Source organism: Dermacentor silvarum, chromosome 6 (genome assembly GCF_013339745.2).
Source record: "Dermacentor silvarum isolate Dsil-2018 chromosome 6, BIME_Dsil_1.4, whole genome shotgun sequence".
Taxonomy (NCBI): Eukaryota; Metazoa; Arthropoda; class Arachnida; order Ixodida; family Ixodidae; genus Dermacentor; species Dermacentor silvarum.
In genome coordinates this window covers 43,979,550-44,005,668 of record NC_051159.1, presented here as the reverse complement: position 1 = coordinate 44,005,668, position 26,119 = coordinate 43,979,550, and the positions used below count along the sequence as shown (strand labels likewise).

The following is a 26,119-nucleotide window of genomic DNA, read 5'->3' as shown; positions in this document are numbered from 1 at the left end:
CCGCAGCTGCGGATGCTCTACCATTTCCCCATTGGTGGAGCGCGACAAGGAGCAGCCCAGAGACCTTTACATCTGTATAGGGTCCCCTTTTCCAGATGAGAACCTCTTATTAAAAGGCTGAGCGACGGGCTGGGCGACATATCTACCCATTAGAAAAATCGGTAGATTCCCGATGGCACTGTTATTTGATCCTCTTACTACGCGCATGCCAGGCGGACGCTCAACCATTTCGCCGCCGCTGTGGTTCGCTGACATAATCAAGGCTGATTCAGCAGTCGAAACGTTACAAACATATTGAGCAAATGTATATATATATATATATATATATATATATATATATATATAGATGTATACATGTATCGTGATAACAGACATGACAACGTGTTGCGGCACAAATATATTGGGGTATATATTAGGAAATCTCTTACATTGTTGTTGTCAAAACAATGACAAACTTTGTGAAATGCGCTGAGTGGATTGTGGGATTTAGGCATGCGATTTCGTGTTTTACATTTGTCAGAAAACGCAAGCTACTTGTCTTATCTTCCCACTTGGAACATTTTTTTCCCTTTTTCAATAGTACGTCTACCTCTCGCGAAGGAATCTCAAATGTCTTTGAGCCCATCTAAAAAAAAAGAAAACGAATAAAAACAGCGATATTGACCTAATTAAAGGCACCGGTTCTCCCATCGACACAAGGCCTGAATTCGAATAACTAAAGAAGCAAAGTAAAACTGTTGCAACAAATGGCCGGAGGAATCTGTGTATAAATAACAAAAGTGCCTCAAAGGAAATCGCGCAGGCTGTGCCGGAACTACTGTTACATTTCCAGTGAGAATGCAAATGGAGCGCGACCACAAAAACCATTGCGGCCTCCAAAGTTTCTGGCTATGCGTTGTCAGAATTCAATTATCGACTGTTTCAAAGGAAGATAGGATGGCAGAGGGAAGAGTTGCGGGGTCGTTAGGGCAAAAGCATGCTTTATTTAGTTTCTTTCACGGTGATGCCTTTTTAGTCTATCATTATATTTAGCTTGTTCTGGATACAATAAACGATGTTTTTGACATGATGCCTTAGAAGCAAGGAAGGAACGTATCGCATTGGTTCTTTCGCCGTAGATGGTGTAAACGCGTAGTGATCCACATATGCCTTGAAGAATGTCTTAGAACTGCGTCACTTTTTGCAGATGAGAGCATGACGGCATAATCTTGGTGGCCGTTGTTGCAAAAGGAAGAACAATTTTGGAATGTGCATTGTTGTGGCATTTTCTGGTGGCCTATTAGAGACTTTAATATGTTACATCAGGGCAGAAATTATATGTAGATAGTAGAAGTGAGCCGGCCCTTTGGTGGCTCAGCAGCGGGGACCGAATGCGCAAACTTTGTACTACTAAGTGCTGCTTACCATACGCAAGTCAATTTCGCGAATAGCCTGCCCGACATTCCCATTCGATGGAATCTGTTCTACAACTCTAGCGTAAGTACCTTTTTTAATACACCCCCATCGCTGAATTCCTAAAGCTTTTCGTTCATAATTTCTCTTCGCCCCCCCCCCCCCCCTTGTTAAACATATGATCAGCGCTATAGATCAGCTAGCAGTTGCTCTTATAAGAGGTCTGTCCCGAAATTGTGTGCAGTACGTTTAAAAAATAACTTCAGAAACTTGCAGATATACATCAGCGAACATACATCTTCAACTACCAGATGTTCGACTAATTAATTCTAATATGTTGATATGTATTTTTTTCCTTTGTCGTAAGCCTTAATGTAAATCGATTTACGATTTACATTCTTTAGTAGCTTGACCTGCAGGGACGGAGCCTACTGTATATGTTGTACTTTATTCTTTTAGAGTTGTCATCTCACTCTCACTTTCCTCCTTCCTCCACTCCTTCCTATCTTTCCTTTCTATGTTTGTCTCGTTCTTTCTGAAGAGTAGGCAGGCGTTGTTCTCCTTCTGGTGGCAGTTGCCAGTCTTGCTTCTCGCTTACTCTTTCCTGTGTATATGTTTACAAATCAAATAATAATAATAAGCCTTAGGTGATATGATGTCTTGTTTATTTACTTTTGTTATGTTGATTTGTATTTTCCCGCTATTTTTACCTTAGTTGCTAATCGTATGTTCTACATTTTTACATATGTACCGTAAAGGATTTATTAGAGCTCGGAGCAGTGCAGCGGGGACAGTCAAACGAGACACGGCTTTCAAGGACGAGCGCCATTGCCGAGCAAAAGCGCCGGACCCACTAGTGTCTGGGCCCACTAGAGCCAGACCCATTAACGTCTCTTTCACTACAATTACACCGGGAGTGACAGGGGAGCCGTCTGGCGACCTAACAGCTCGTCAGGATGACAGGATCGAAGTATGGCTTGAGGCGGTCGACATGGACAACGTCTCGTCCACGCCAGCTCTGGTCCGAAGACGGTTTAACTGGTTCGATGACATAATTCACGGGAGACACGCGTTCAACGACGCGGTAAGGGCCTTCATACTTCAGGAGTAGTTTCGATGAGAGGCCAGGGGCGGTGAACGGGACAGAGAGCCACACAAGTGCGCCAGGAAGCAAGGTGACCACAGAAGTGGAGTCGCCGCGAGTGCTCTTCTGGTGCTCTTGGTCGTTGGAAGTAAATGCACGTGTGATATTGCGGCATTATTCAGCGTGCCATGCTGTGGAGAAATAGGCGAGCCCTCGGATGCATCCAGCCGGTAAGGTAAAATTGTGTCAATGGTGTATCACAGGTGCCGACCGTACAGTAAGAAAAAGGGCGAAAAGCCGGTGGTGGTTTGAGTAGCGGTGGTGTACGCGTAGATGATGAAGGGCAGAATGGCGTCCCAGTTCGTGTAGTCGGAGGCGACGTACATTGAAAGCATGTCACCGAGCGTGTGGTTGAAGTCTGACCACGTCGGAAAATCCGTTTCATGGTTGTTGTACCATAAGCTGGCCACACCCGCGGGGTAGAAGAGCACGTTGCGGAGATTAGCTGCTTCGTCCCATTTATTGTGTGTACGACCCGCTCGTAGGTCGTAAGCCAATCCTCAACGTCGGTGCCATCCGCGCCTGTGAAGATGGCAGGGTCCCTGTGGTGAGGCAAACTAGAACACGGTGCCGGTGCAGGGGGAGGAACTTCTTGGGAGGCTTCTTCAGGCGTGGTCGAAAGTACGGTGCGGGATGGAAGCTCCAGGTTGCAGGCTTTGAGGGCACAGCACGCTCCACCAATTGTAAAGTGTTCATTAGAGCTCGGAGCAGCGCAACAGCGACAGTCAAACGAGACACGGCTTTCAAGCAGGAGCACCGTTGCCGAGCAAAAAGGCTGGGCACACTAGCGTCTGGGCCCACTAGAGCCGGACCCACTAGCGTCTCACTTCGCTACAGTACTAACAGGAGGTTCACCTGATAGTTTTTACTGTCAGGGGGACCGAGTGGCCGATCTACGACCTCGAAAGCTGCACGCCTCCGCCACTGGTGACGCAAACATGGGCTGGAGCTTCTATTCAAAGCAAAATAATTCCGCTTGACAATGTCATGCGTAAATTGTACGACTTATGACAAAACAATACCCACCGTCAAACGTTAAACACGAACGAGAGTTCCAATACTTGTCGAGCTCAGCTGTAGTGCACGGCTACCGACGGCAGACTACGAGCTCGGTGGTGCTTGCATCGCAGACGACAGCGCCGCTGATATCAGCGCATTTTAGCGCGATAGCTTTAAGGGGAAGCTTTAGTTCGGGGCCTCCCATCTGAAAACATGGGAAAGGAGAAATCGTCTTGCTCGGCAACCCCTGCACCAAATATGACAAGGTTTGTTGAATTTAGAAGAAAAACTGAAAATATAGTTACTGTTGGTTTCGAATTTTTTATTTAGGTCGGCAACTTTTTAATTAGGGTTGACAAAAATCGCAAATTTTCAGAAAACCAAACTTTCAAGTTTACAACTTTAACTCAGCAATGAAGAATGATACCACAGTTCTGTGAATTGTACCAAACAGTACATCTAAAGCGGACTTAATTGATATGTTGGACATGAACCTCCAAAAATAAAGTAATAAGTAAATACTGCTTTTGCAGAACCCTTGTACAGAACGTAACAAATTCACGTAACATATACATTAACACATCAAATTTGTTCACTTTCAATGATCTAATAGATCCGTAGATGCAGAGCTATTAATTTGTAAACTTTGTGGTAATATTTTTTGGGAGATTTCAAATTTTGAAAAGTTCTTTTAACAAAATTGAGGCCCGAAATCGAAGTTTCGCTTCCAACAGTCACTAGAATTTAACTTTCTCTCTCAAATGCAACAAATTTCATTACAATTAGTCTAGGCGTTATCTCACAAAAGCGTTTCTGTGTTTTACATATATTTGAATAGGCCACATCGGAGTTGGGCACGAGCTAAAGCTTCCTCTTAAGGGCCCCGTGTCGCAGAAAATTCGGTGTCTGTGTCGGCGTCGGAGGTGGCGCCGGTGTTGGCGCCCCGTGAGCAAAAATTGCCGTACATATTCAGGTATATGCATATACCAGATGACATGCGGTATAAGCGGGTTAGATTGCCGCATCATTCTATCGCTAAATTTGCTCATACCTGGCCCTAAATTCTTGACAAAATTATTCCTCGGAATTTTAAGAATGACAGCCTATAAACAAATGTCATGAAACAAAACACCAACAGTGCATGCCTTTTATGTTAAATCTGCTCAGACTGAAATATGCAAAGTGCGAAACCATAAGAGAAACCTGAAAATAATGTAATTTTTCGGCACGCCTCTGCACTATCTCCGTGAGCGGCTCATGCAAGAGGCCGCGTCTCTATCAGAAACCGCGCCTTCGTGCATTGCATTCGCTGGCAGCGTTTCCTGGTAAAGATGGGGGTTACAAAAGCTGCAGTTGCCGGGAAGCGCGAGAAGCAGCCAGGGATAATGCTATCGCGTTCCCCTCTCGATAGCGAACCTTAAGCTTCGTCAAAACTAGAGTCGAACTAGAGCAATCCTCAGAGGGGGCCATGGAAGTGACGGAGGAGTTCCTCGCAGACATGGGACCAAAGCTATCGCCGAGCAAATTCGAACTCTTACTTCACAGGCAGGCTAGGCAAGGCGTTATGAACCTTGAGCCTCTGGAAACACAGCCAGTCAAAATTACGACTAGAGAAGGACATCCCCATTTCGAGGGTGAACTCCATCAAAGCTTTAGGACTTTTAATCAACGCCAAAGGATGTAATGCAGACGCTCTAAAAAATCTCGGAGCACAGGCGCACAATATACTTAGGCTACTTGCCAGAGTTACAAATAGAAAGGGGGGACTCAAGGAGGACAGCCTACTCAGGGTCTTTCAGGCCTTCTTCATCAGTCAAGTTACCTACACGGCGCCTTTCCTCAAATGGAGCAAAGCAGAAAGGAAGAAACTCGACACGCTCAGTAGGTCGGGTATCGAAAGACTACTCGGCATCCCACAATGTGCTAGCACGGAGAAACTATTCGAGCTTGGTGTTCACAATACTATCGACGAATTAATCGAAGCACATCTCATCGCCTAGCTCGGGCCGGAGCAATCATAAAAGCCTTTGCTCGTGTACCTGGCGTTACATTTGTTGATGCAGCCCAATATTCTCATGGCACACGATTTGTGGCCGTCTCCACACTCGATGGAGTCCTACACCACGCCTCCAGCGTCATTACCCCCACTGCCGAAACGGCTGAAGAAGTGGCCATCGCCCTGGCCACTCTAGATCCCACCTGTCACACCATCGTGTGTGACTCTCGCTCAGCTGTCACTAACTTCAGCAAAGGCCGTATTTCTCCTCAAGCTCTTCGTATCCTGCGCCAGGCACCACACTCTAAAGAAAGCATGATCTCCCTGACATGGATCCCGGCCCACGCGGGCACTGTCCACCCACACCTCCCCAACCTCAACGACGTCAGACACTCCATTGCGCGAGGACTAGTCAACCGCGCCGGAGACACTGGAGACGAGTTGGACACCAGGGAGAGTCTGACTACTTACAACGATCTCGTTAAGGCATTTTACCTTAGTCGCCGAACCTTCCCCCCACCTCACCCCAAGTTCAGCCGGGCGCAGGCTACCACCCTGCGTCTGCTGCAAACAAATACGTACCCTTCACCCGCCCGCCTCCACCTTATATTCCCTGAAGTTTACAATACCCCCAACTGCCGGTGCTGTGGCACTCACCCGGCTACGCTTCCGCATATGCTGTGAGAGTGCCCAGCACAGTACACACACATTAACACCACGACCCTCTCGTCGAAGTTGCGTGAGGCTCTGCGGAGCTCCGCCCTCGACGACCAAACCTGGGCGACCCAGCATGCCCGTGAGGCGGCGGCGAGGCAAGCCCTCGACGTCCCCTCATGGGAGGCTTAGGCCCGGCCATCTTAAAGTGCTGGTTCCGCAATAAATGTTTATTCCTCCTCCATCTCACTGCACAGATCTCCAGGTTTTCGTTAACTAAGCCGGGTGACAAAATCCTTAACGAAGCAGCTATATCATCCATCCAACCGCCGCTCGACAGATACCCCCTGTCCAAGGAAGCCAAGGAAGGTATAACGGTCGATCCCGTACCGAGAAACATTCATCCGGTATATAACGAGGGCCGAAGAATCGCACGGGCTAAAGCCATCCTTCAAAGAGTTAATCCGTACGGGGCAGATGCACTCTTCATTCACGTGCCAAATACGGAAGCGAAAACAGGTTTGCAATCTCGGTCGTTGACGCGTGAGGAACGCTGATTAGCGCTGCGTCCGTTTGCACTAAGCACGCAAACGAGTCGGAGAAAATCGCGATAGCTTTGGCCCTTTACGCTGACAAAGGCCCAACGACTGTTTTCTCTGACTCGCGCACTGCCATCAGGGCCTTCTCGTCAGCCCTAGTGTCTAAGCACACGGGTAGCCTAGTAAACAAATCTCTCCAAAATACTGCAGACAAAGAGACAGAAGGTCACCACATCGCCTGGTTCCCGAACCACGTTAAAGGAGTAGGTAATCAAGCGGGTTGCAACCCCAACGAGCAGGCCCACTGCCTAGCGCGTGAATTCACGAACCGCGCCCGGGCTAACGGTCCAGCTCTCTCACAAGATTGCTCCCCTAAAGACCCTCTTACCACCTTTAGCGAGATCACATCCCACTACAAACTGAGCAGGAGGAAATTCCCTCCCCCTCACAAAAAATTAAACAGGGCTCAGTCTGTCACGTTCTGACTCTTACAGACGAGATCGTACCTCACCCCCAGAGCGCTCAATCGGATAGATTCTAACTTGCCGCAATCGTGCTCCAAATGTGGGCACGAGTACTCTTCTTTCGACCATATGCTCTGGCTGTGCCCTTTCAACGCGGGCTCTTATCTTCACAAGTCTAAGTGCGACGCCCTACTGCAAAGCGCGGACTTCACGCATGAACGACAGGCCGCCCAGAGGACCCGCGACGTCGCCGAGAGCCTCCAGCTCCCGGTTCCGTTGTAGCGCCCACCGACGCTGCAACGCGGGGCGCTTTGGTCGGCGCTCCCAACCGGTGCCTTTGCGCCGACTGTCAAGGAAGTAAACAATAAAAATAAATGCAGCGCGTGCTCGAGGCGCAAGCTCGGCACGCGCAGTGTGTTGTTCCAGGAGCTTGAGACGCTGGTCGTCGCGGCCTCCGCTCAGCTGGCCGACTTCTTAGTAGGAACGACGGCACGGCTCGTTCGCCGCCGTCACGTTTCTTCCTACAATGGTGACCCGGACGTGATCGGCCACGACGCGCACCGGCCACGGCGCTCACCGGGCCACGGTACGAGCACGCCGGCCACGGTACGAGAACGCCGGCCACGGTACGAGCACGCCGGCCACGGTACGAGCACGCGGTCACGGTACGAACACGCCGGCCACGCGGAGCGGTGACACGTCAGCTACTCTCACTCCTCGGATCATGGCCCGGCGCCTAGCGCTGACTGGCCTGACCCTAGCCCTGATGGTTCAGGCGACTTCTACGAGGACCAGTTTCGGCTCGGGAACGCCAACAGCCTACGGTCCGCGGCCCGTTACGATGCGGACCGTCAGCGGGCTCTGCTCGAGAGACCGTTCCATCGGGCGCCCGTGCAGCAGCTAAGCCTCACTAGTCCTACCAATGATCCGGCGCTGCGTTCGATATTGGAAAGCTGCAGCGCCGTAAGTCACCGCAGCCGTGACCTCGTCGTGGAGTGCCCGCCTCGGCTGCGGGAGTTCGCGGGTTCGAAACCAGGCGGCCGCCGGTTACCCACCGGAATACAAATCGAGCACAAGCGACCCCCGGCCAGACGCCCGGCTTTCTTCAGGGGTGCTCGCTTGGGAGAAGCTCCGCTAACCCCGCCGTCCCCCTCGGGGGATTACTTTCGAACAACCCTTCAGCCTGCAAAGGTGGTTACATACAACCCGGCCTGCGCGGCTCAACCTCGAGTGATGCATCGATGCGCTGCCCACAGCGCGCGCAATCCCGCACACTGGTAACCTCCTCTCAGGGGCCCACAGCTCTCGCGCCTGTACAAGTACTACGCCACAATCACCTGGACCGTACACGACCGTCTCCTGGAGAACTTCATCAACCGCCCTACCCTGAACACCGTGAAGAACGACGTCCCCGTTAAGATCTCCAAGATCGCCATCAACCAACGGGAGAGGCTTCGCTCCGACAACGGCAAGTTTGTCTTTGTATGCACGGCCCTATCGACGTGCCGGTCACCACGGCAACCATCGCGCTTGGTTCCATCTTCGAGGACACGTGCACGAGCAACGCCCAGCGCGAGCCTCGCGGGGCCTCGTGCAGCGAGGGCCGCTACCTCTACAAGCCATCCGAGCCCGTGAGTCTCAAGTCCAAGCACTGACCTGCCGCGCGGCCGCCGGCCTCGGCTAGCCCTGCGACTACTCCGAGCCGTGCGTTTTCGCCCAGCTGAACGGCGTCTGCACGGACCATCTGATCGGCGACTGTGCTCTCGAGTTTGTCCGCTCGCTGGACGGCAAGACCTGCGACAAGCTACAGACCATCGCCGGAAACGTATTGGACAGCCCTGCAAGGCCAACAGCGAATGCCACACTGCCGGAGCCGCTTGCCTCAAGGACGTCTGTGCGTGCTCCAGCCACAGGTGAACCTAAGATACAGGCTGGAGTACAAAGATCCAACTTAGCTTCTCTCACTTCCTTCATCGACGTTCCGTCTGGGCGGGGAGCCCTGTAGCGCCCACCGACGCTGCAACGCGGGGCGCTTTGGTCGGCGCTCCCAACCGGTGCCTTTGCGCCGACTGTCAAGGAAGTAAACAATAAAAATAAATGCAGCGCGTGCTCGAGGCGCAAGCTCGGCACGCGCAGTGTGTTGTTCCAGGAGCTTGAGACGCTGGTCGTCGCGGCCTCCGCTCGGCTGGCCGACTTCTTAGTAGGAACGACGGCACGGCTCGTTCGCCGCCGTCACGTTTCTTCCTACACCGTCATGGGCGGAGCCACCAACTTCATTGGGGTGCCTTCGACTCCCCCAATATTTTTCCTCAGGGCCTTTCCATAAAGTCCTTGTCAACTGTCAACTGTGTATAACAATTGCGAGGAGCGACAACAACGGCAACAAGATATTGCTGCTTGTGAGTGTCTTCTTCTTCTTTCTGGGGTTTTACGTGCCAAAACCAGTTCTGATTATGAGGCACGCCGTAGTGGAGGGCTCCGGAATAATTTCGACCACCTGGGGTTCTTTAACGTGCACTACAACGCAAGCACACGGGCGTTTTTGCATTTCGCCTCCATCGAAATGCGGCCGCCGGGGCCGGGATTGCTTGTGAGTGTCGGTGATTAATTCCGAAGCGCCGCAAAAGCTGAAGTGAACCGGAACCGGTGAGGCTGCCGGCGGTGCCAGAGAGACCACTCCTCGGTCGCTGATGGGCAACGTCGCTGTACGGCTGCCGCACAAATAGGTTCCGGTGGCATCCTCTGCACGGTAGGGAAATCTCGCCGTTGGCAGGCACAACTGCCGTCCAACGGCGGCCCGCAAAAGGCACGCAACGTGCGGCGAGTTGCCGGGCCGCTAACGTGGAGAGGCCTTGAAGCCTTAAGGCCGATTTGCGATCGCGCCGGTTTACACTCTGTACACGGTGTAAGCCGAAATTTGTGCGCAAGTGGTGGAAATGTGCAATTCTTCGCATGACCGCACGCGTGCGGCGCGGCTCTCGGTGCTGGCTGGCTCGAGCGTAAATCGGGCTTTAGAGGAGAGAAACCTCATGGAGGAGGTGAGCAGGCTGTCGCTCACTTCTCAGTCGCACGTCTTGCTGGCTACCCGGTGGCAGCCAGCCAACGGTGGGTGATGTGGCTGGCGAGAATCCAACTCGGCCAAGAAAAATACCCCACAGGCGCTGATGAGCTTTACGTCGAGCGCTGACGGTGTTGACGCCGACACACTACGGCCTCATTCACACAGCCGTCAAACGTTCCGTCGCGTCTCCGTCACGTCAAAAAAAAAAAGAAAGTCACAGGCCTGCGCGGCACACGCAGCACAGTCACAGCGTAAGCTGGTGGAGCGGCTCAAGAGTAGCTCCAATTTGGGCCCCACGCACAACAGGGTCTTCGCGGCAGTCTGTTCGCCTCATTTTGACGAGAACGGTCTGAGCTGTCCACCCGGCGTCGACGGCGAGCTGGGGCTTGTAATGCTCCCTGCACAGCAGTCTGCTGAGCCCAATGAAGCCTTACAAATGCAACTTACATGCCGGGCGCGCCGCCTTTGCAGGCACGTTAACTAGATGGGGCCACCATACTGGCGGAGACTCGGCAGCTCGGGAGCGCGTTGATTGCGCGCCTCGTCTGAATCGCATATCGTCGTCTGCGCCTGCGGACGCTGCGTTTGCAGGCATCTTACCTAGATGGCGCCACCATACTGGCGGAGGCTCGAGTCATCTCCCCCTGTGTGCTTACCTTATATATGGGTATTATCCGCGGCCCGATAGCAAGCGCTTGCATGGCTCAGTGGTAGAGTGTCCGGCTCCCACGCAGCGGGAGCGGGTTCGATCTCGGTGAGAATCGGGTACTTCTTTCGCTTTCCAGCGATAGCGGTTACGCGGCGGACGCCGGCGGCGGCATCATCGCGACCCGAAACGGCTAGTGGAATGAGCCCATAGCAGCTTACGCTGTAAAAAAAACATAAGCAGGCGGTAATGGAGTGGTGTACGAATAGGCGGTGGAGACGTCGACAGTAGCACAATCTTGTACAGTGTTGACTGACGGTTCCCATGTTAGTATGAACTCCGAAGTACAATCTACATTATGCATTTAATCTGTTACATAATTTTATGGTGGTGTAATAATAGTAAGGCAAATTGTTTATTAGTACATTAAAAACACATTCCAACACCAACCAAACGCGGGGACGGTGACATTTGCGCAACCTAACTGTTAGCTGTTGCTGTCACGAGCTTCAGATTTGTAAAATGGTTGTATCTAGTGACTTCTTAATTTCTGATTGGCCCATTTGGTAGGGGCGGGGTTCCGTCAGCGTACTGGCCATGGAAACGTAGAGCACCGCTCTATATGTCGCCGGCGACCCGTTTTTGAGGATAAAACGACTCGGAAACCCTCTCCCCTGACGAAAACGGCATGCCGTGAAGCTGATAGGACGGAACGTTTGACGGCTCTGTGAATGTGGCCTAAGGAGAGCAAGAAGTTTTGGCTCTCGCTCTTTGCAGCTGCCATGAAGAAACTGCGGGAAGACAAGAAAAAGCGTCGAGAGAAAGAGCACTTTGCGTTTATTGGCACGAGTAGCGGGAACGGGCGGAAAGTGGGGGGGAGGCAGTCGCTTGATTGCTCGCTTCTTCGGGCTATTAGTTTAGATTGAAAATGATTGTCAGTATTTTGTGCATAATTTTATTTTTTAATGCTTTGACGGGCGCAGAGACATTGCGCCGTCCTTGGAAATTGACAACTAGAAGCGTTCCTAACGAACGATTGATCTTTTCCAATGTCTTTTAATGTGCACAAAAAAGAATAATATTTTATTGTTCTGATACTACACAATAATGTCGCGAACATTTAGGACAACGCTCCTTGACAATAACACCACGAACCTTCCGTAGATCAGCTCACTGAATTTTAACTAAAAAAATGCATTTTGTGAATCCAAGAAAGAGAATCTACTTTGATGAAGACTATTTTCTGCGTAGAGCTTCATACAATAATTATTACACTAGGGTCTACGGTAGCTGCAAGCGGGGAGGGTTCAGTCAGCATAGTAATCATGATTTGTACATGGATTTGCCTAAACTTCGTCCTTCTAGCTGCAAACGGCTTCGTGACTTTGTAAACTCGCGATTTTCAACAAAGGACCGTGTTACAAATGAATTAATTAGCATTAATAACGTTCTCCGGCGCCAGAATTCGAACACAGGACAACTAGCACAGATGACCGATATTGAAACCATTACGTCACGGGCACTCACTTTTTTCGTTATTGCCACATTAAACACCACAAACACAGAAAAAGATGAATTCGGGGTACCTGGGTTCAGGAACAGGCTTCGCACGATCCCCTTGAATTTCGCACATGTTTACAATACTTAAACTTATGGGAGCCATTCAGGCAAGGGAGCTTGAGACTGGCACACAGCTAAAATTCTACTGAGGCTTTCCTTGAAATATAGCCTTATCGGCTTCACGTCATTATCAGCGTTCCGACCTGATATCTAAGATCGTCAAATGCGATGGAGGCCCAAGAGAATAATGAGGTCGAATGGAAGACAATCCTCATTTCCAACTGGCAACAATCTGCTGCTAAAAGAGTCCGCAAGTAGTTTTTTTAAGAGTACGTTGTAAGATATGAATATATATATATATATATATATATATATATATATATATATATCTAGAAATCATCTAGAAACAATCTAGAAATACAATCTAGAAATACATGCTCGATCGTTTCTGGTTTCCGACAAATGAAATATTCAATCCCCAAAGGTACAAGAAATCTCTTTTCTCCAGAGAAGTCTTCACATCCAACGTATTTGCTTGCAATTTTAAGAAAAATGCTTCCACGCCTCCTGGTGCATTCACGCTTTCGACTCGTTTAAATACATTTGTCCATGGTCCAGCAAAATACTGTGATTTACGTATATAGAGGCACTCGTGAGACGACATTGTAACGGATGGGATGGATTTATTTACCAGAATGATGGATGGTTAGCGTATCGCAACGGACACGACGGTCATCCAAGCCCAACAGGCAGCGGCCAGCTCCTCACGCACACTTCTACTTCCTCTTCCTTCGGCTGCGCCGTACAGCGCGACAGTTTATCCGGGTGTAGACGAAGCTTGCCGAGCGAGTTACACAGCAGCGTGACAAGATCAACATCGCTGGTATTTTTATTGCGATAGCAATTATATGGACACTCAAAAGCAGATTTCTGCCGTCGGCGTCGCCGTCGCCGTAGCCGTCGCCGTCGCCGTCGCCGTCGCCGTGAGGTTCCGTATGACGTCAATGGAGATGAAATCGTCGCCGTGCGCCGAACGCTGCATGTGCGAGTGAAAGGGCGCGAGGGACGCGCGCTTTCACGGGGAGTGAACGCACGGCGGAGAACAAACGCGCGTTCTGCGCCGTGCTCGCTTAAGGGCTGCAGAAGTAAGCGTCTCTTTCCTCCTTTACAATCACCATATATGTAGAGCAAACGCGCCTTCTTCCGACGCGCGAGAGGCCGAGGGGGAGGGGCAGGGGGGGAGGGGGAGGGAAGGGAGGCGACGTTTAGCTGCGGCACCAAGTGCCTATTTATATCAGAGGCTCCGGCAACAGTCACCAACGCCGCACGCATTTTGAGCGAATGCGGGCAAAACGCCGAAGGCGTCCACAATAGTTCTGCGTGTTGCCGGTGCTGCTGCATGTCCAAGTTTATACAGCTGATAAAGCTAATATCATTACTCCGTATAGCTCTCTACAAATTTGCTATCGCAATTGATGCTTCGCCTTTCAGGTGAAACTGCGACAACTTTTTTTAATATCACATGGAACTTTACATATTTTTTTCCTGATACAGTACAAAGGTTGCCAAGCGAAAAATGTCACAGTTTTACCCAAAAGGCGAAGCATCAATTGCGATAGCAACTTAGTAGAGAGCTATACAGAGTAAGGATAGTAGTTTTATCAGCTGTATAAACTTGGACATGCAGCAGTACCAGCAACGCGCACAACTGTTGTCGACGCCGTCGGCATTTTGCCCACGTTCGCACCGAACGCGCGCGGCGTTGGTGACTGTTGCCGGTGCCTTTGGGGGTGGCTCGGAGGTTTTCGACGAGATTAGAACGGGACACTCGTCGAGCAGCGCCGGAAGTCTTTACCACATTCTCGCCTCGCAACGTTTTATTGCGATAGCAATTATATGGACACTCCAAAGCAGATTTCTGCCGGCGCCGTCGCCGTCGTCGTCGCCGTCGCCGTGAGGTTCCGTATGACGTCAATGGAGATGAAATCGTCGCCGCGCGCCGCCGAACGCTGTATGCGCGACTGAAAGGGCGCGAGGGACGCGCGCTTTCACGGGGAGTGAACCCACGGCGGAGAATAAACGCGCGTTCTGAGCCGTGCTCCCTTAAGGGCTGCAAAAGTAGGCGTCTCTTTCCTCCTTTACAATCACCATATATGTAGAGCAAACGCGCCTTCTTCCGACACGCGAAAGGCCGTGGGGGGGGGGGGGGGGGGGAGGGGGAGGGAGGCGATGTTTAGCTACGGCACCAAGTGCCTATTTATATCAGAGGCTCCGGCAAGAGTCACCAACGCCGCACGTATTTTATGCGAACGCGAGCAAAACACCGACGGCGTCGACAACAGTTCTGCGTGTTGCCGGTGCTGCTGCATGTCCAAGTTTATACAGCTGATACACCTACTATCATTACTCCGTATAGCTCTCTAGAAATTTGCTATCGCAATTGATGCTTCACCTTTCAGGTGAAACTGCGACAACTTTTTAACACGAAAGTCTTTTATGCCGGGGTCCACCAAGACTTCACTGACGTATTTCCGTCACGGAAATACGTCATAGAACATAATACAAAGAAAGAAACCAGAAGAAAAAGTTCCACAAACATGCAAAATTTTCGAAATCGAACCCACGACCTCTCGGTCCGCGACGATAGATCGCCGAGCGTTTAACCCATTGCGCCACAAACGCATTTGCAGAGAGCTACACAGACGCGCCTTATATATCTAACACTCCTCCGTGTACCCGCGCTCTTGCTCGGGGCGGTGCCGCCGCCTACGAGCAGAAAAGAGAAGTACTGCATTATGACACTAACGCGCACCGACAGTGAACGCTTCGGTGGTCTCAGCACTACGACGCCTCGATGCCAGCATTCGAAGGGACGCTGGCATCAAGAAGCACTACCAACGCCACCTAGGTGGCGTTCACCGTACTCAGCACAGCGGAGCGTGGCCTCCGCAATTAGCTCTGAAAATGTTTCTGAAGTTGATCGCGGAGGCTGCAATTACGACGCGCTGTACGCGCTGATTTGACTCGGTGACGATTCAGTTACGTGCTTTGTCTTGCGCGTTGTATTAGTGTGTCAGTTACGTGCTTCGTCTTTCGCGTTGTGCTAGCGTGTGCAGCGTAGTGCAGCTTCCATATGCACGACGATTGCTCATGGTCATCGACGTTGGTAGTCGTGATGGAGGAGACGTGCCACCAGGCGTCAGCGTGGGTGCATCAACGCCTAAGGGCGCTTTAGCCACAAAACACCAATAGACATTATATATCAATGTGCAATAAACATTACACTACTTCTGTGAAGACACGTTTCACTTTCGTGTTCTATACCGATTCCTATATAAGAGGGATCAACCACATTTTTTATATAAATACGCATTTGGTGCCCCCGCTAAACGTCGCCTTCCTTCCTTCCCTCTCTCCCCCCCCCCTGCCTTTCGCGCGACGGAAGAAGTCGCGTTTGCTCTAAATATGGTGATTGTAAAGGAGAAAAGAGGTGTTTCATTCTGCAGCCATTTAGGGAGCATGGAGCAGAACGCGCGTTTGCTCTCCGCCGTGCGTTCGCTGCCCGTGAAAGCGCGCGTCCCGTCCCTCGCGCGCTTTCACTCGCACATACAGCATACGACGCGCGACAAAGATTTCATCACCATTTGACGGCATACGGACCCTCACCGCGACGACGACGGCTGAAATCCGCTTTGAGTGTCCATATAATTGCTATCGCAATAAAACGAGCCTGCAGGAAAATACAGGAAGGTAGAACTCCTACGCCACAGGCGCATGCAACGACAAGCGGCGTGGAACAAACACCCTTACGAATTTATCGCGAGCAAGCCAGTGCGTTGAGACGCTTGGCGCGTTTTTGCCTTCGCCACCTCGACAGGCTGAACCGTTGCAATTAGTAGCGATTACGCGTGTTTGCAGAGTCTTCTGCATTTAGAAAAGTACATTTTGCCTTCAAATTTAGGACAATAAATGTATATAAAGCATAATAAATAAAGCCACAAGAATGTCTGAAGCCATAAGGACAAAGGTGAGACAAATCCATCAATCCCATGGTGGGTGAACAATCGCAATGCCAGAGTTTCCTCTAGTAATATGACTAGGAAACTCTGTGCTTTTAGGAAGCTAAATGGGTGGACGTTTTGATGCAGCAGCATTATAGGCGGACTTCACAAACATTGCAGGTATACCGTCCGATAAATGGTATGCATAGCCCACGCACTGTGTGACTCAGGTGTTGCAACAAGTGCCACACGAAAAACATATCCCCGGAAATATTGTCTCCGAAATAATTAAAATTAAATTCTGGACTTTTTGTGCCAAAACTACGATATGATTATGAGACACGCCGCAGTATGGAAGTCTGGAATATTTTTGACCACCTGGAGTTCGTTAACGTGCACACAATGCATGGTACACGGGCGCTTCTGCATTTAGCCCCTATCAAAATGTGCCTGCCGTGACCGGGGAGAAATGGCCCCAGATAAAATTTTTGTTGCCAAAAACGGCCTCAAGTGAGAAGAATATTCCTAGAAGAACCCATTTGGAAATGAGGGGCAATAAATTAGAAGAAAAAAATCACGAAGGATAGCGTTTATTAGGCAAACTTGCGCCCTGAAACAAAGAACTCGGCTGCGGCATAATTTGTCAACCGACCCGCCACGGTAGCTTAGCGGCTGTGGTGTTGCGCTGCTAAGCTAGATGCCACGGGTTTGAACCCTGCCGAAGTGGCTGTAATGCAACGTGGGCGGCATGTAAGAGCGCTCGTGTACTTAGATTTGCGCACACATTAAAGATTCCCGGGTGGTCGAGATTGATTGAAAGTTCCCTACTACAACGCGCCGAATTATCAAATCAAACGTACAACCGTAGAATAATTTTTTTTCGATGACAAGAAAGCAAACTGCAAGCGTGGCCATCGCTCCGTTACAGGACAAAATCCGATAAGCCATCGGTGGTGTCGTCATCGAAAGAAAGACCGTAACCCAGAACCGCGGTCAAGCACAGCCGCTGAACTACAGGGTGGAATGCAGAGTGCAGTAGAGGGAAATTTGTTTGATCTGACGGTGATGGCAAATTATTATGTACAAGAATGCTATTTGAAGAAAGAACGCAGATATGTTGACACTATTCAACCTTCAAAGTCATGTGCCCACGTACAATGTACGCCGTTGCTGCGTTTGGTGTACACCGTTTTGTCGGACTGTGTACTGATTTCGATCAAGCGCCTCTTAACTTCCCTGTTACCTAAACACACTTACACGGAATAACATCTCACTCGAAGAAATATCGAAAAATAGGTTATTTGTATTTTGCAGCTCGTGCATGGTGTTTCATACTGCTTTTTTTATGTTGCGTTATCGTTTGTTAAATCACACAATGTTAACAAAAGCACTAAGGTGGTTCTCAATTGTGTTCGTATATTTCCTTACTAATGCCTCCTGCAAGTATTTTTGGCCTTGTACGTTCACAAATTCAGAATGTATTCCAACGTTTGCAGTATTTCTCTGCGTGTGCCATGACTAAGCTGTTTCCTCGCCATACGGTCATGTGGGGCGTAATGGGGTTTTTCTCAAGCCGCTGCATGCGGCTTTTACCCTTACGTCCGCTTTCATTCTGTGTTCTTTGGAAAGATAGAAAAAGATTGTTATTATTATTAATTATCATTGTGCGCTTGATCTCTGTAATCTGTCATCCCTGCTTGATTTTAGTGTTCATGTCGGAAAATAATTTTTTTCCTGTGCCAATACCTTCGGTATGGCGCTGCGATGGATTATATTATTTTCATGTGGCGTTGGTGGATTACAGCAGTTTTGACTGCTGCCGCCTCGCCTTTGGGGCCATTTTTTCGTACTTTGTAAGCATGGCCATTTCTTCCCGAGCCCCCTTTTTTTTTCTAAACGCACGTGAATGGGTGTACACCAAGCTTTCATGAGCCAGCAAGGAAAAATAGCACATTACGGCAACAGATGCACTGAAAATTTTCATAACAATGGCGTCCATCAACCCGCATGGCGGGCGTTGCAACGAAAGCGGAATTTTTCAGCAGCATTAAAGCGCGTTTAATGATGACGTGTGTGACCTCCTAGAAATCCGCCACAGTACTATAGTATACGATAGTCGAGTATAGGATGAGAGACGTGAAGCGAATTTCGGCGTCAAACGCGTCCCGTAACTTATATCTTCATGGTCAGATAGAAAAGGTGCGCGCTCACTTTAATGGTAAATTTCGGGCGGTCGATGCTGTCTTCCAAATCGAATTGTATAGACGCTCCAGATCGGAGTCGGAGAAGCACGCGCCATCCGAACGGTGAGTCACTTTCCGGAATTCATACGGAAGAAAACGATTGCCGAGGAAAACTTTCGGTGGTGCCCGACTGAACGCCGCCACATTACACGGCATTATAGGATTACGAAAATGGAGAGCGCAAGCCAGACTAAACATGATGGGCTACGAAAGCGACTGCTACAATGGCCGTCATTTGCAAGACCGTCCCACGCCAGCACAGCAAGTTTTCAGCATTATGATAAGGTGCTGTCCTTGCTTGCCTCTCGAAAAGAAAAATTGAAGTAGCCGCTAACAAATGTAAACGTTGCCGTGTCACCATCTCCGACGCGAGGCACACAGAGGTTAACGCAATTACGAGCCTGCCAACACGGTCCAGCCGACACCGGCAAGAACGCGCTGACGGGAGCAGCATGGCGCTCGCGTGGCCGAACGCCGGCGGGATCCCGCAATTGCACAGGCGTCGTCAGTGGGGGCACTTCTAGGTGTTCCAAGTATAGGAATTCAGCCCTCAAAGAGAACTAACCAAAGGTCGTCCGAACGCCCTTTTTCGACCACCCGAACAAGATGACTACGTCTGGAGCATCTCTGAAACGACCATCCGAATTTGCCAATAATGCGATTAGCATAACTTTGGATTGACTTCACGCACATTCCGGCATCTATGTCCGGATTTAATCTGTTTCCTTTTACGCAAACTTGAGTCTTCGGGCCAACTTGGGCTCAGGCGTATGAGCCATTCGCTATGTGTCGCTCGTCAATGAAGCGCTTTAATTCCAGCTTGGGTCACTTGTAACTAAGACGCGTACGAGATCCCGTTACATTGTGGGCTGACAGCTCGTTTCCTAGCACGATTCGTAGCACTGGGTAATGTGCCACTGGCTATGTTCCGCTGCGTATGGGTCGCTCTTGATAATATTCATCGTAATATAGGAAACATATAATCACAAATTAAGCACTCATCATAAGGTAAGTTGCTAATCGCGTTAACGTCGTCATTGAACATCAAATAATGGATGCGCCGGTAAGTTTTTAAGTCATTTGTCGCTATGTCACGGGCTTAATGCACCAAGCCTCTTGCAGTGCTGGCATGCGCGAGGGAAATCTGTAAATGTGTTTTCTTCCGCGTCCCTGACGTAACGATATTATAATGGGGCTTTCGTGCTGGCGGAACGGAGTTTGAAAGCCACCCATCATGAATAGAATTTCTTGATACCGGATGTTTTCGCGAACACTTTCAAAAATTTTTTTAAAGGTAGCCTGTGGCAGATAGCATAATTCTAGTTCGTGAGCTGGTCTAATCGAAGAGGCCGACATTACTTGAACTAAAAATTGAAATGCATAATTGACGAATTAACAAAAATTCCCGTATTAAGTTTTTACCTTACTACGTCTTCACCCATATTGCAATGTACAAATTCTAGCCATGTAGTTCGCAAGGTGGATCCACTTGTAACGGATTCTCAGGATGAAACCAGTTTCGAGATATGCGTTCCCGTACATTGCGGAGAAATGTATTGGCGTTCTAGTTACTTTCTTAAGAAACCGTCGTTTGATGCATTAAACCACAAACATAACAGTGACAAAATTCACGAATTCTAGTCGGTGCGCTTGCAAGACCTATCCACTTGAAATGAATTTGCAGGATGACACCGTTTCGAGATATTACAAAGTTGTATGTACCAAAGTGTGGAGCGCAATACATGGGCGTTCCCGTTACTTTTGTGCTTCAATTAATACACAAGGTAATTAGCGGACTTTTGTTAATTTGTTGAATATGTGTTTCCGATTTCTTCTGCAAGTAATGTCCGCCTCCCTGGATAGTCTAGCTGAAGTACTAAAATTACGCGACCTGGAACAGGCAGTTTTAAAGATTCCGCAAAACTTTAAAATGATCACCCCGTATAATTCACTGCCCGGGTAGTACCTTACACCCAGCGCACGAGCGTCTGCATCACCTTTCGTCACTCGCTGCACGAAAAGAGCCAGAGCGGGTGGGCTTTCTCTATCGTTAGACAAATGCACAGTGTACTGCAAGAGTTGCTATTCTAGTACACTGTAGACAAATGGAAGCCTCACTCAGCTTTGAGGGATGCACACTTAGCAGCCTTCCACACGCGCTGCCTTCCCTTCTGGATGGAAAGCTTGAGTTGATGCGTATTTATCTTATTATTTGTGCAGCGCACATGCAAGAAAAAGGGAGGGGGGGCGGGAGAACTGCGAGAAAAGAAGCGCTTGCTCTGCGCACTCTCGTTTCTGCTGAGCCTGCTTCGTCTAAGAGCTGCGCAAACCACAAGTGTCTTCGCTATTGCGATAATATCGCAACGGCCGAAGGCTTGCCATGCGTGGTTGGGAATGCACTAGAAGCGGGATTGTCTGAGTTATCCGAGCCTATCGGACGTCATTATTGTATTAGCCATGCGGCATTGATTTCCTGGGTTTATTGTGCCAAAACTACCATCTGATTATGAGGCGCGCTGTAGTAGGGCGATCCGCAATAAGTATTGCTACGGCCACCTTCGGTTCTTTAACGTGAAGCGGAATCTATAAGTATGTGAGCACTTTCGCGTTTCACCACCACTGAAATGCGGCCGCCACGGCCGGTATGGAACCCGGCTCCTCGAGCTCGGCAGTGCGACTTCCGTTCGGGCTAGTTAGAATTTCATGTTTGTACCGATAAAACAGCGCTGCAAAGTTGAAACATACACATGGACGAAAACAGCACAGACGAAACGCTCCGTCTTTGCTGTTTACTTCCCTGTGTATGTTTCAACTTTGCAGCGCTGCTTTATAAATGCAAGCGCTAGATTACTGCGGCAGGTTTGAGCCATGTTAATGCGCCTTTCCGCTACATATTTCTGTGTGCACGCTGATTTCAATAATGATGCTGTACTAAAGGACCACTTCTGCTCTGTTTCTTTCTTTTGCAGAGAACGAGGGAATCGAGAACAGACATCGCACCGCGAGTGAGTATTTTTGCTTTCAATCTAACATTCTGACCACTGACACTTTATGCGAAATTTGGAAAATCTGCCAGGCGCAAGTTGATCACCGCGCTTTTGTGTGCAACGCAGACGTGTGTCTCGTTCTCGTGATGAACAGTGTGAGAATTCTCAATTTCAGAGACAATGTTTGTCTTAGCGAGTTACCCACACTATTCCGTATCGGGTCTGTGGGTTTCTAGCCTCCTTCTTTGGTCGATCTCCAAGCTAACGCTGTCTAAAAATGTGCGCCGTTATTGTGGTTATGCACAGTGCGAAATTGTGGGCCGATTCCGAAGATAGTGAAGCATGAAAAAAGTCCAGAAACTTCAGTGATTCCTTCGGTTCTGGAATCATTTGTTGAGACAGCAGTATTCTCCCCCTGTGAAGACAAGCATCTTATATGCTTGTTTTATTTTAGTCCCCTTTTTCTTCTTAACGAATAATCGCGATCAGCCACTTCGCGAAACTTGGCATGAACCCAGTGGTTTAAAGGTGGTTTGTTAAACGGGAATTGAAACTTATAATTTGATGTAACAATGCAAATTAGGTTTATTTTATTATTTAAGATTTTGTTTTAATTGTGGGATAGTACAGAAAGAATAGTGTGACCTAGATAAGTTCTTACCTAGTGTTCTTTGTTATGTTTGCAACGGCCTTTCAGTAAGCGATAGTCAGACATGTTGTGGAAATAAAACTACAGATAGGAACAGGCTTTAGAACTCCCAAACTCCGCTTGTCTAAGCAGCCTGTTTTATTTAGTTCGAACGACTAGTTTTCTGAAACAATTTATTCACAGTTCCTTGGCCAAAAGCTTGTGCTAATGTTTTCTTTTTTGCTCGTGGTCGTGTAACATTTTATTATTTAAATATATTTGATTCAGATAATCTTGGTGAGCGATGCTTACTTTTCTTTATTTTGTGTAAAACAGCCCCATTCCTTTGTTGCCATCATTCAACAGGACAACGTCTAAGCACCTACCTACTCGACGTGACTGCAGCGCGGCATTCGAAATTACCTTCAAATTTGAAATACCCGCCGTGGTTGCTCAGTGGCTATGGTGTTGGGCTGCTGAGCACAAGGTCGCGGGATCGAATCCCGGCCACGGCGGCCGCATTTCGATGGGGGCGAAATGCGAAAACACTCGTGTATTTAGATTTAGGTGCACGTTAAAGAACCCCAGGTGGTCCAAATTTCCGGAGTCCCTCACTACGGCGTGCCTCATAATCAGAACTGGTTTTGGCACGTAAAACCCCATAATTTAATTTTAATTTTTTCAAATTTGAAATCTCGATACACCTTTCTTATTCAGTTTTCGTGTAAATCTATGTTTAGGCGCAGATGAGGAGGCAATGGCTGTGTTAAAGGCTTCATGTTTTTAAGGGTCGATGAGCCTTCCGAGGGTGCCGCTTACAAAGAGACTATTAGGCCAAAACTTCTACTACAACTGATGACACGAGCGAAATGACGCAGATTTCAGCGATTTCGTTTTCTGTGTATATTTGCAGCGCTACTATACCTTTATGGCACTGTGAATACTGTGGGCTACTCTGTAAACAACGTAGCATTGTCACTGCTACCTCGCTGCCATTATTGATGTTTTCGATGCGTTCAGCGTTGTTTTCCCCCTACTACTTTATTCTCGGTGCATCATCTGGCGTAGGTGTGTGCAATATTTCAGGCTTGTCGTCATCATTGTCATGCGCAACTTCTTTGCGCCACCGACGCCGTTTTAAGGAGCATGACAACGAATAATTGCATGTAGACACATTGCCATCTTGTCGATAACAGTTTCTATGCGATGTCCACACACAGTGTAACCTTTACCCGCTACAGCAGTGCTCATTCGGGCCTCCAAAATATTACATGCTTAAATGCCACTGCTCTCAGGACAGGGTGGCTGGGCGGACGGAACACCGACAGACGGGCAAGGCAAACCCCAGTTTCGACCACTTAACCGCTGTTGCAGTAAAATGCGGGCCGCTCCTGAGGGCATGGCTGGTCGAAAAATGTGAGCTGATCATCAAGCTAGTGAACCCTAAAAATTAAGGGCGTTCGTTCCTGTGGTTATGTGAAGTGTAAAAATGTGGGCTGATTCACAATGGCTGTACTAAAAAGAAGTTTAAGCAGTCCGACGCTCCTCTTATATATACTCCTATCACTTGAGAGGTGACGCGATAGGGTGCTGCGCGCAGACTTCGCGCCTTTCTAACCCTATACAGCTCAGAAAGACATTGTCTGTGATCGACTTGAACTAGTGATTGAATTGCCTTCCAATTCGTTTTGCTCATGCTCGTGTTTTTTTTTTTTTTTACTTTTTTTCAATATTGCATTTTCTATCATCTCAGCGCTCACACTTTTCCCTTTTTTACTATTATTGTACACCATCTCCTATTCTCTGTTCCCTTTTTTGTGTAATGTTCCCCTTCTGGTGGCCGTTGCCAGTTAACTCGCTTCTTTTCTCTCTATGTGCTTAGGGAGAGTCTCCTCTTGGGCTGGTTGGTACATGATGCCTCCCACATAAAAAAAAGAAAACTCACTGAGCCAGACAAGAAAGAAAGAAAGACACTCTTCCTTGCCCCCGCCAGCAAATAAGCCTTTTTTGCCATTCGAATCCGCGCATTCCAAAGTCGTAAAACGAGCCATTGTTAAGTCTTCCTACAAAAACGCGTTACAAAAATAGTGCCATCATAGCACTGCTGACAGCTTTTGGGAGCCAACACGCAGGCTCACGGTGGCAGGTTATCCTTTCCATGTATTAGTACCTGTGGCATAATCATTCCTCAAGAAATCGTAGCCAGGGCATCATTATTTGGGAGGAAGCCCTGCGGCTCAAGCACACGAGAAAAAAAAGTGGTGATACCGTACATTCATTCGATCGCGCACCGTGTAAAGAAAATTCGCAAAAGATGCAATGTAAAAGTGGTGTTTTCCGCACCGGAAAGGTTGCTGAGCACGTGTGCGAAGGTAAACCCAGATGCCACACAGAAACGAGGCTGTGAAACACAACACAGAAAGAAGTTCGTCGACTGTACGTCGACTGTAGTGGTATATTCTGTTCCACTTAAGTGCGGCAGAAAGTACATCTGACAGATTGGACGATGTCCGAACGAAAGATTAAAGGAGCATGACTATAATGTTTCCAAGCAGGCGCAGGACACCTTGGGATACATTGTAGAGATTGCGGATGTCGGCCAATCTTTGAAAAATGCAAGATTGTGAGCAAAGATGGCAGCCAAATGACGCGAGAGATAATCGAAGTCACTGATATCGTGCCTGTGGAAAGTATGTGCGTAAGCATGCCATCCGTCTCCCTTAGTGCATTTCTTACGTGCTAATCTGCAATTTTGTATCCGTGTTCCTTTTTTGCGATGTCGAGTGCAGGAAAAATTTTGATCAAGTGACAAAGCCGGCTCGGTATTGGTGGATGGCCCTGTTTGTAAAGTTTTTTTGTCGCTCTCCCCCTTTGAGTGTCTTCCAGTATTTATTCCGCTAACAAGGGAATAAATCGATTGTTGCAAATAGCGCTCTGTCGTGTGTGTTCCTCATCTGTGCGTCTCGTCTAAAATTATGCACATTCCAACCTCTAACAGAGGAACTAGCGATAGCGTTAGCCATCACGACTTGACCACACTGGGATTGCGTCATAGTTCTGACGGACTCTCAGACGGCACGCAGAAATTATTCCGGGGCCAAAATTTCCAGGGCCGCACATCGCATTCTGAATGGAGCGCACCAGCTCCCACCATACATACAAATCGTGTGGACTCCGGGGCGTGAATCCTTACGCGGCAATCAGCAGGCACACGCGTACGCCCGAGCGCATGCCCACCGGGAGCCGCAAGATGACCGCGCCGAGCAGTTCCATCCAGATCCCATACCATTAACCTACACGCACATCCTACAACACTATCGTCTTTCACGAAAAGCACTACCGCCACGGCATATTGCTCTGACGTGAGAGGAAGCCGTAATATTGCGAAAACTCTAAATAATATCCACATTTGAGTCTTTACCACGTCATACACCCTGCGCTGTATTCCTATAAATGTCCACACTGCGATCAATGCGTATAACGCTTTACCACATGGTACGGGCTTGCGCAAGCACACCACAACTCACACCCGTAACACCCCCCCCCCCCCCCACACGACAAGGACAGGCGAGGCTGTCCAGCTCCGACTCGACCGACCAGCTCAACCTGGTCAACCGAGCGAGAAGGGCAGCTAAGGCCGCTTGACTCCTGGACTGATGGCAGGAGTCAAGCTCAGTGCAGAGCGGAGGTAGCTCCTCCGCTCTGCACCCAGTGCAGAGCGGAGGAGCTACCTACGCTCGCATGCTCTTTTGATTAAAGTTTATTCTCTCTCTCTGGGGCAGAAACTTCGAAGTTAACAAAGAAG

The 26,119-nt window shown here is 49.0% G+C and overlaps 1 protein-coding gene across 1 annotated transcript in view; it reads left to right on the top strand.

Moving 5' to 3' along the window:
• Positions 1–20,804: 20,804 nt before the first annotated feature.
• Positions 20,805–26,119, top strand: part of LOC119456633 (uncharacterized) — a 418,815-nt gene continuing 413,500 nt past the window's right edge. The window contains exons 1-2 of the mRNA XM_049668994.1: positions 20,805–20,895; positions 21,669–21,704. Coding sequence (XP_049524951.1) covers positions 20,805–20,895; positions 21,669–21,704 — 127 coding nt within the window. The remainder of the gene's footprint in view (positions 20,896–21,668; positions 21,705–26,119) is intronic.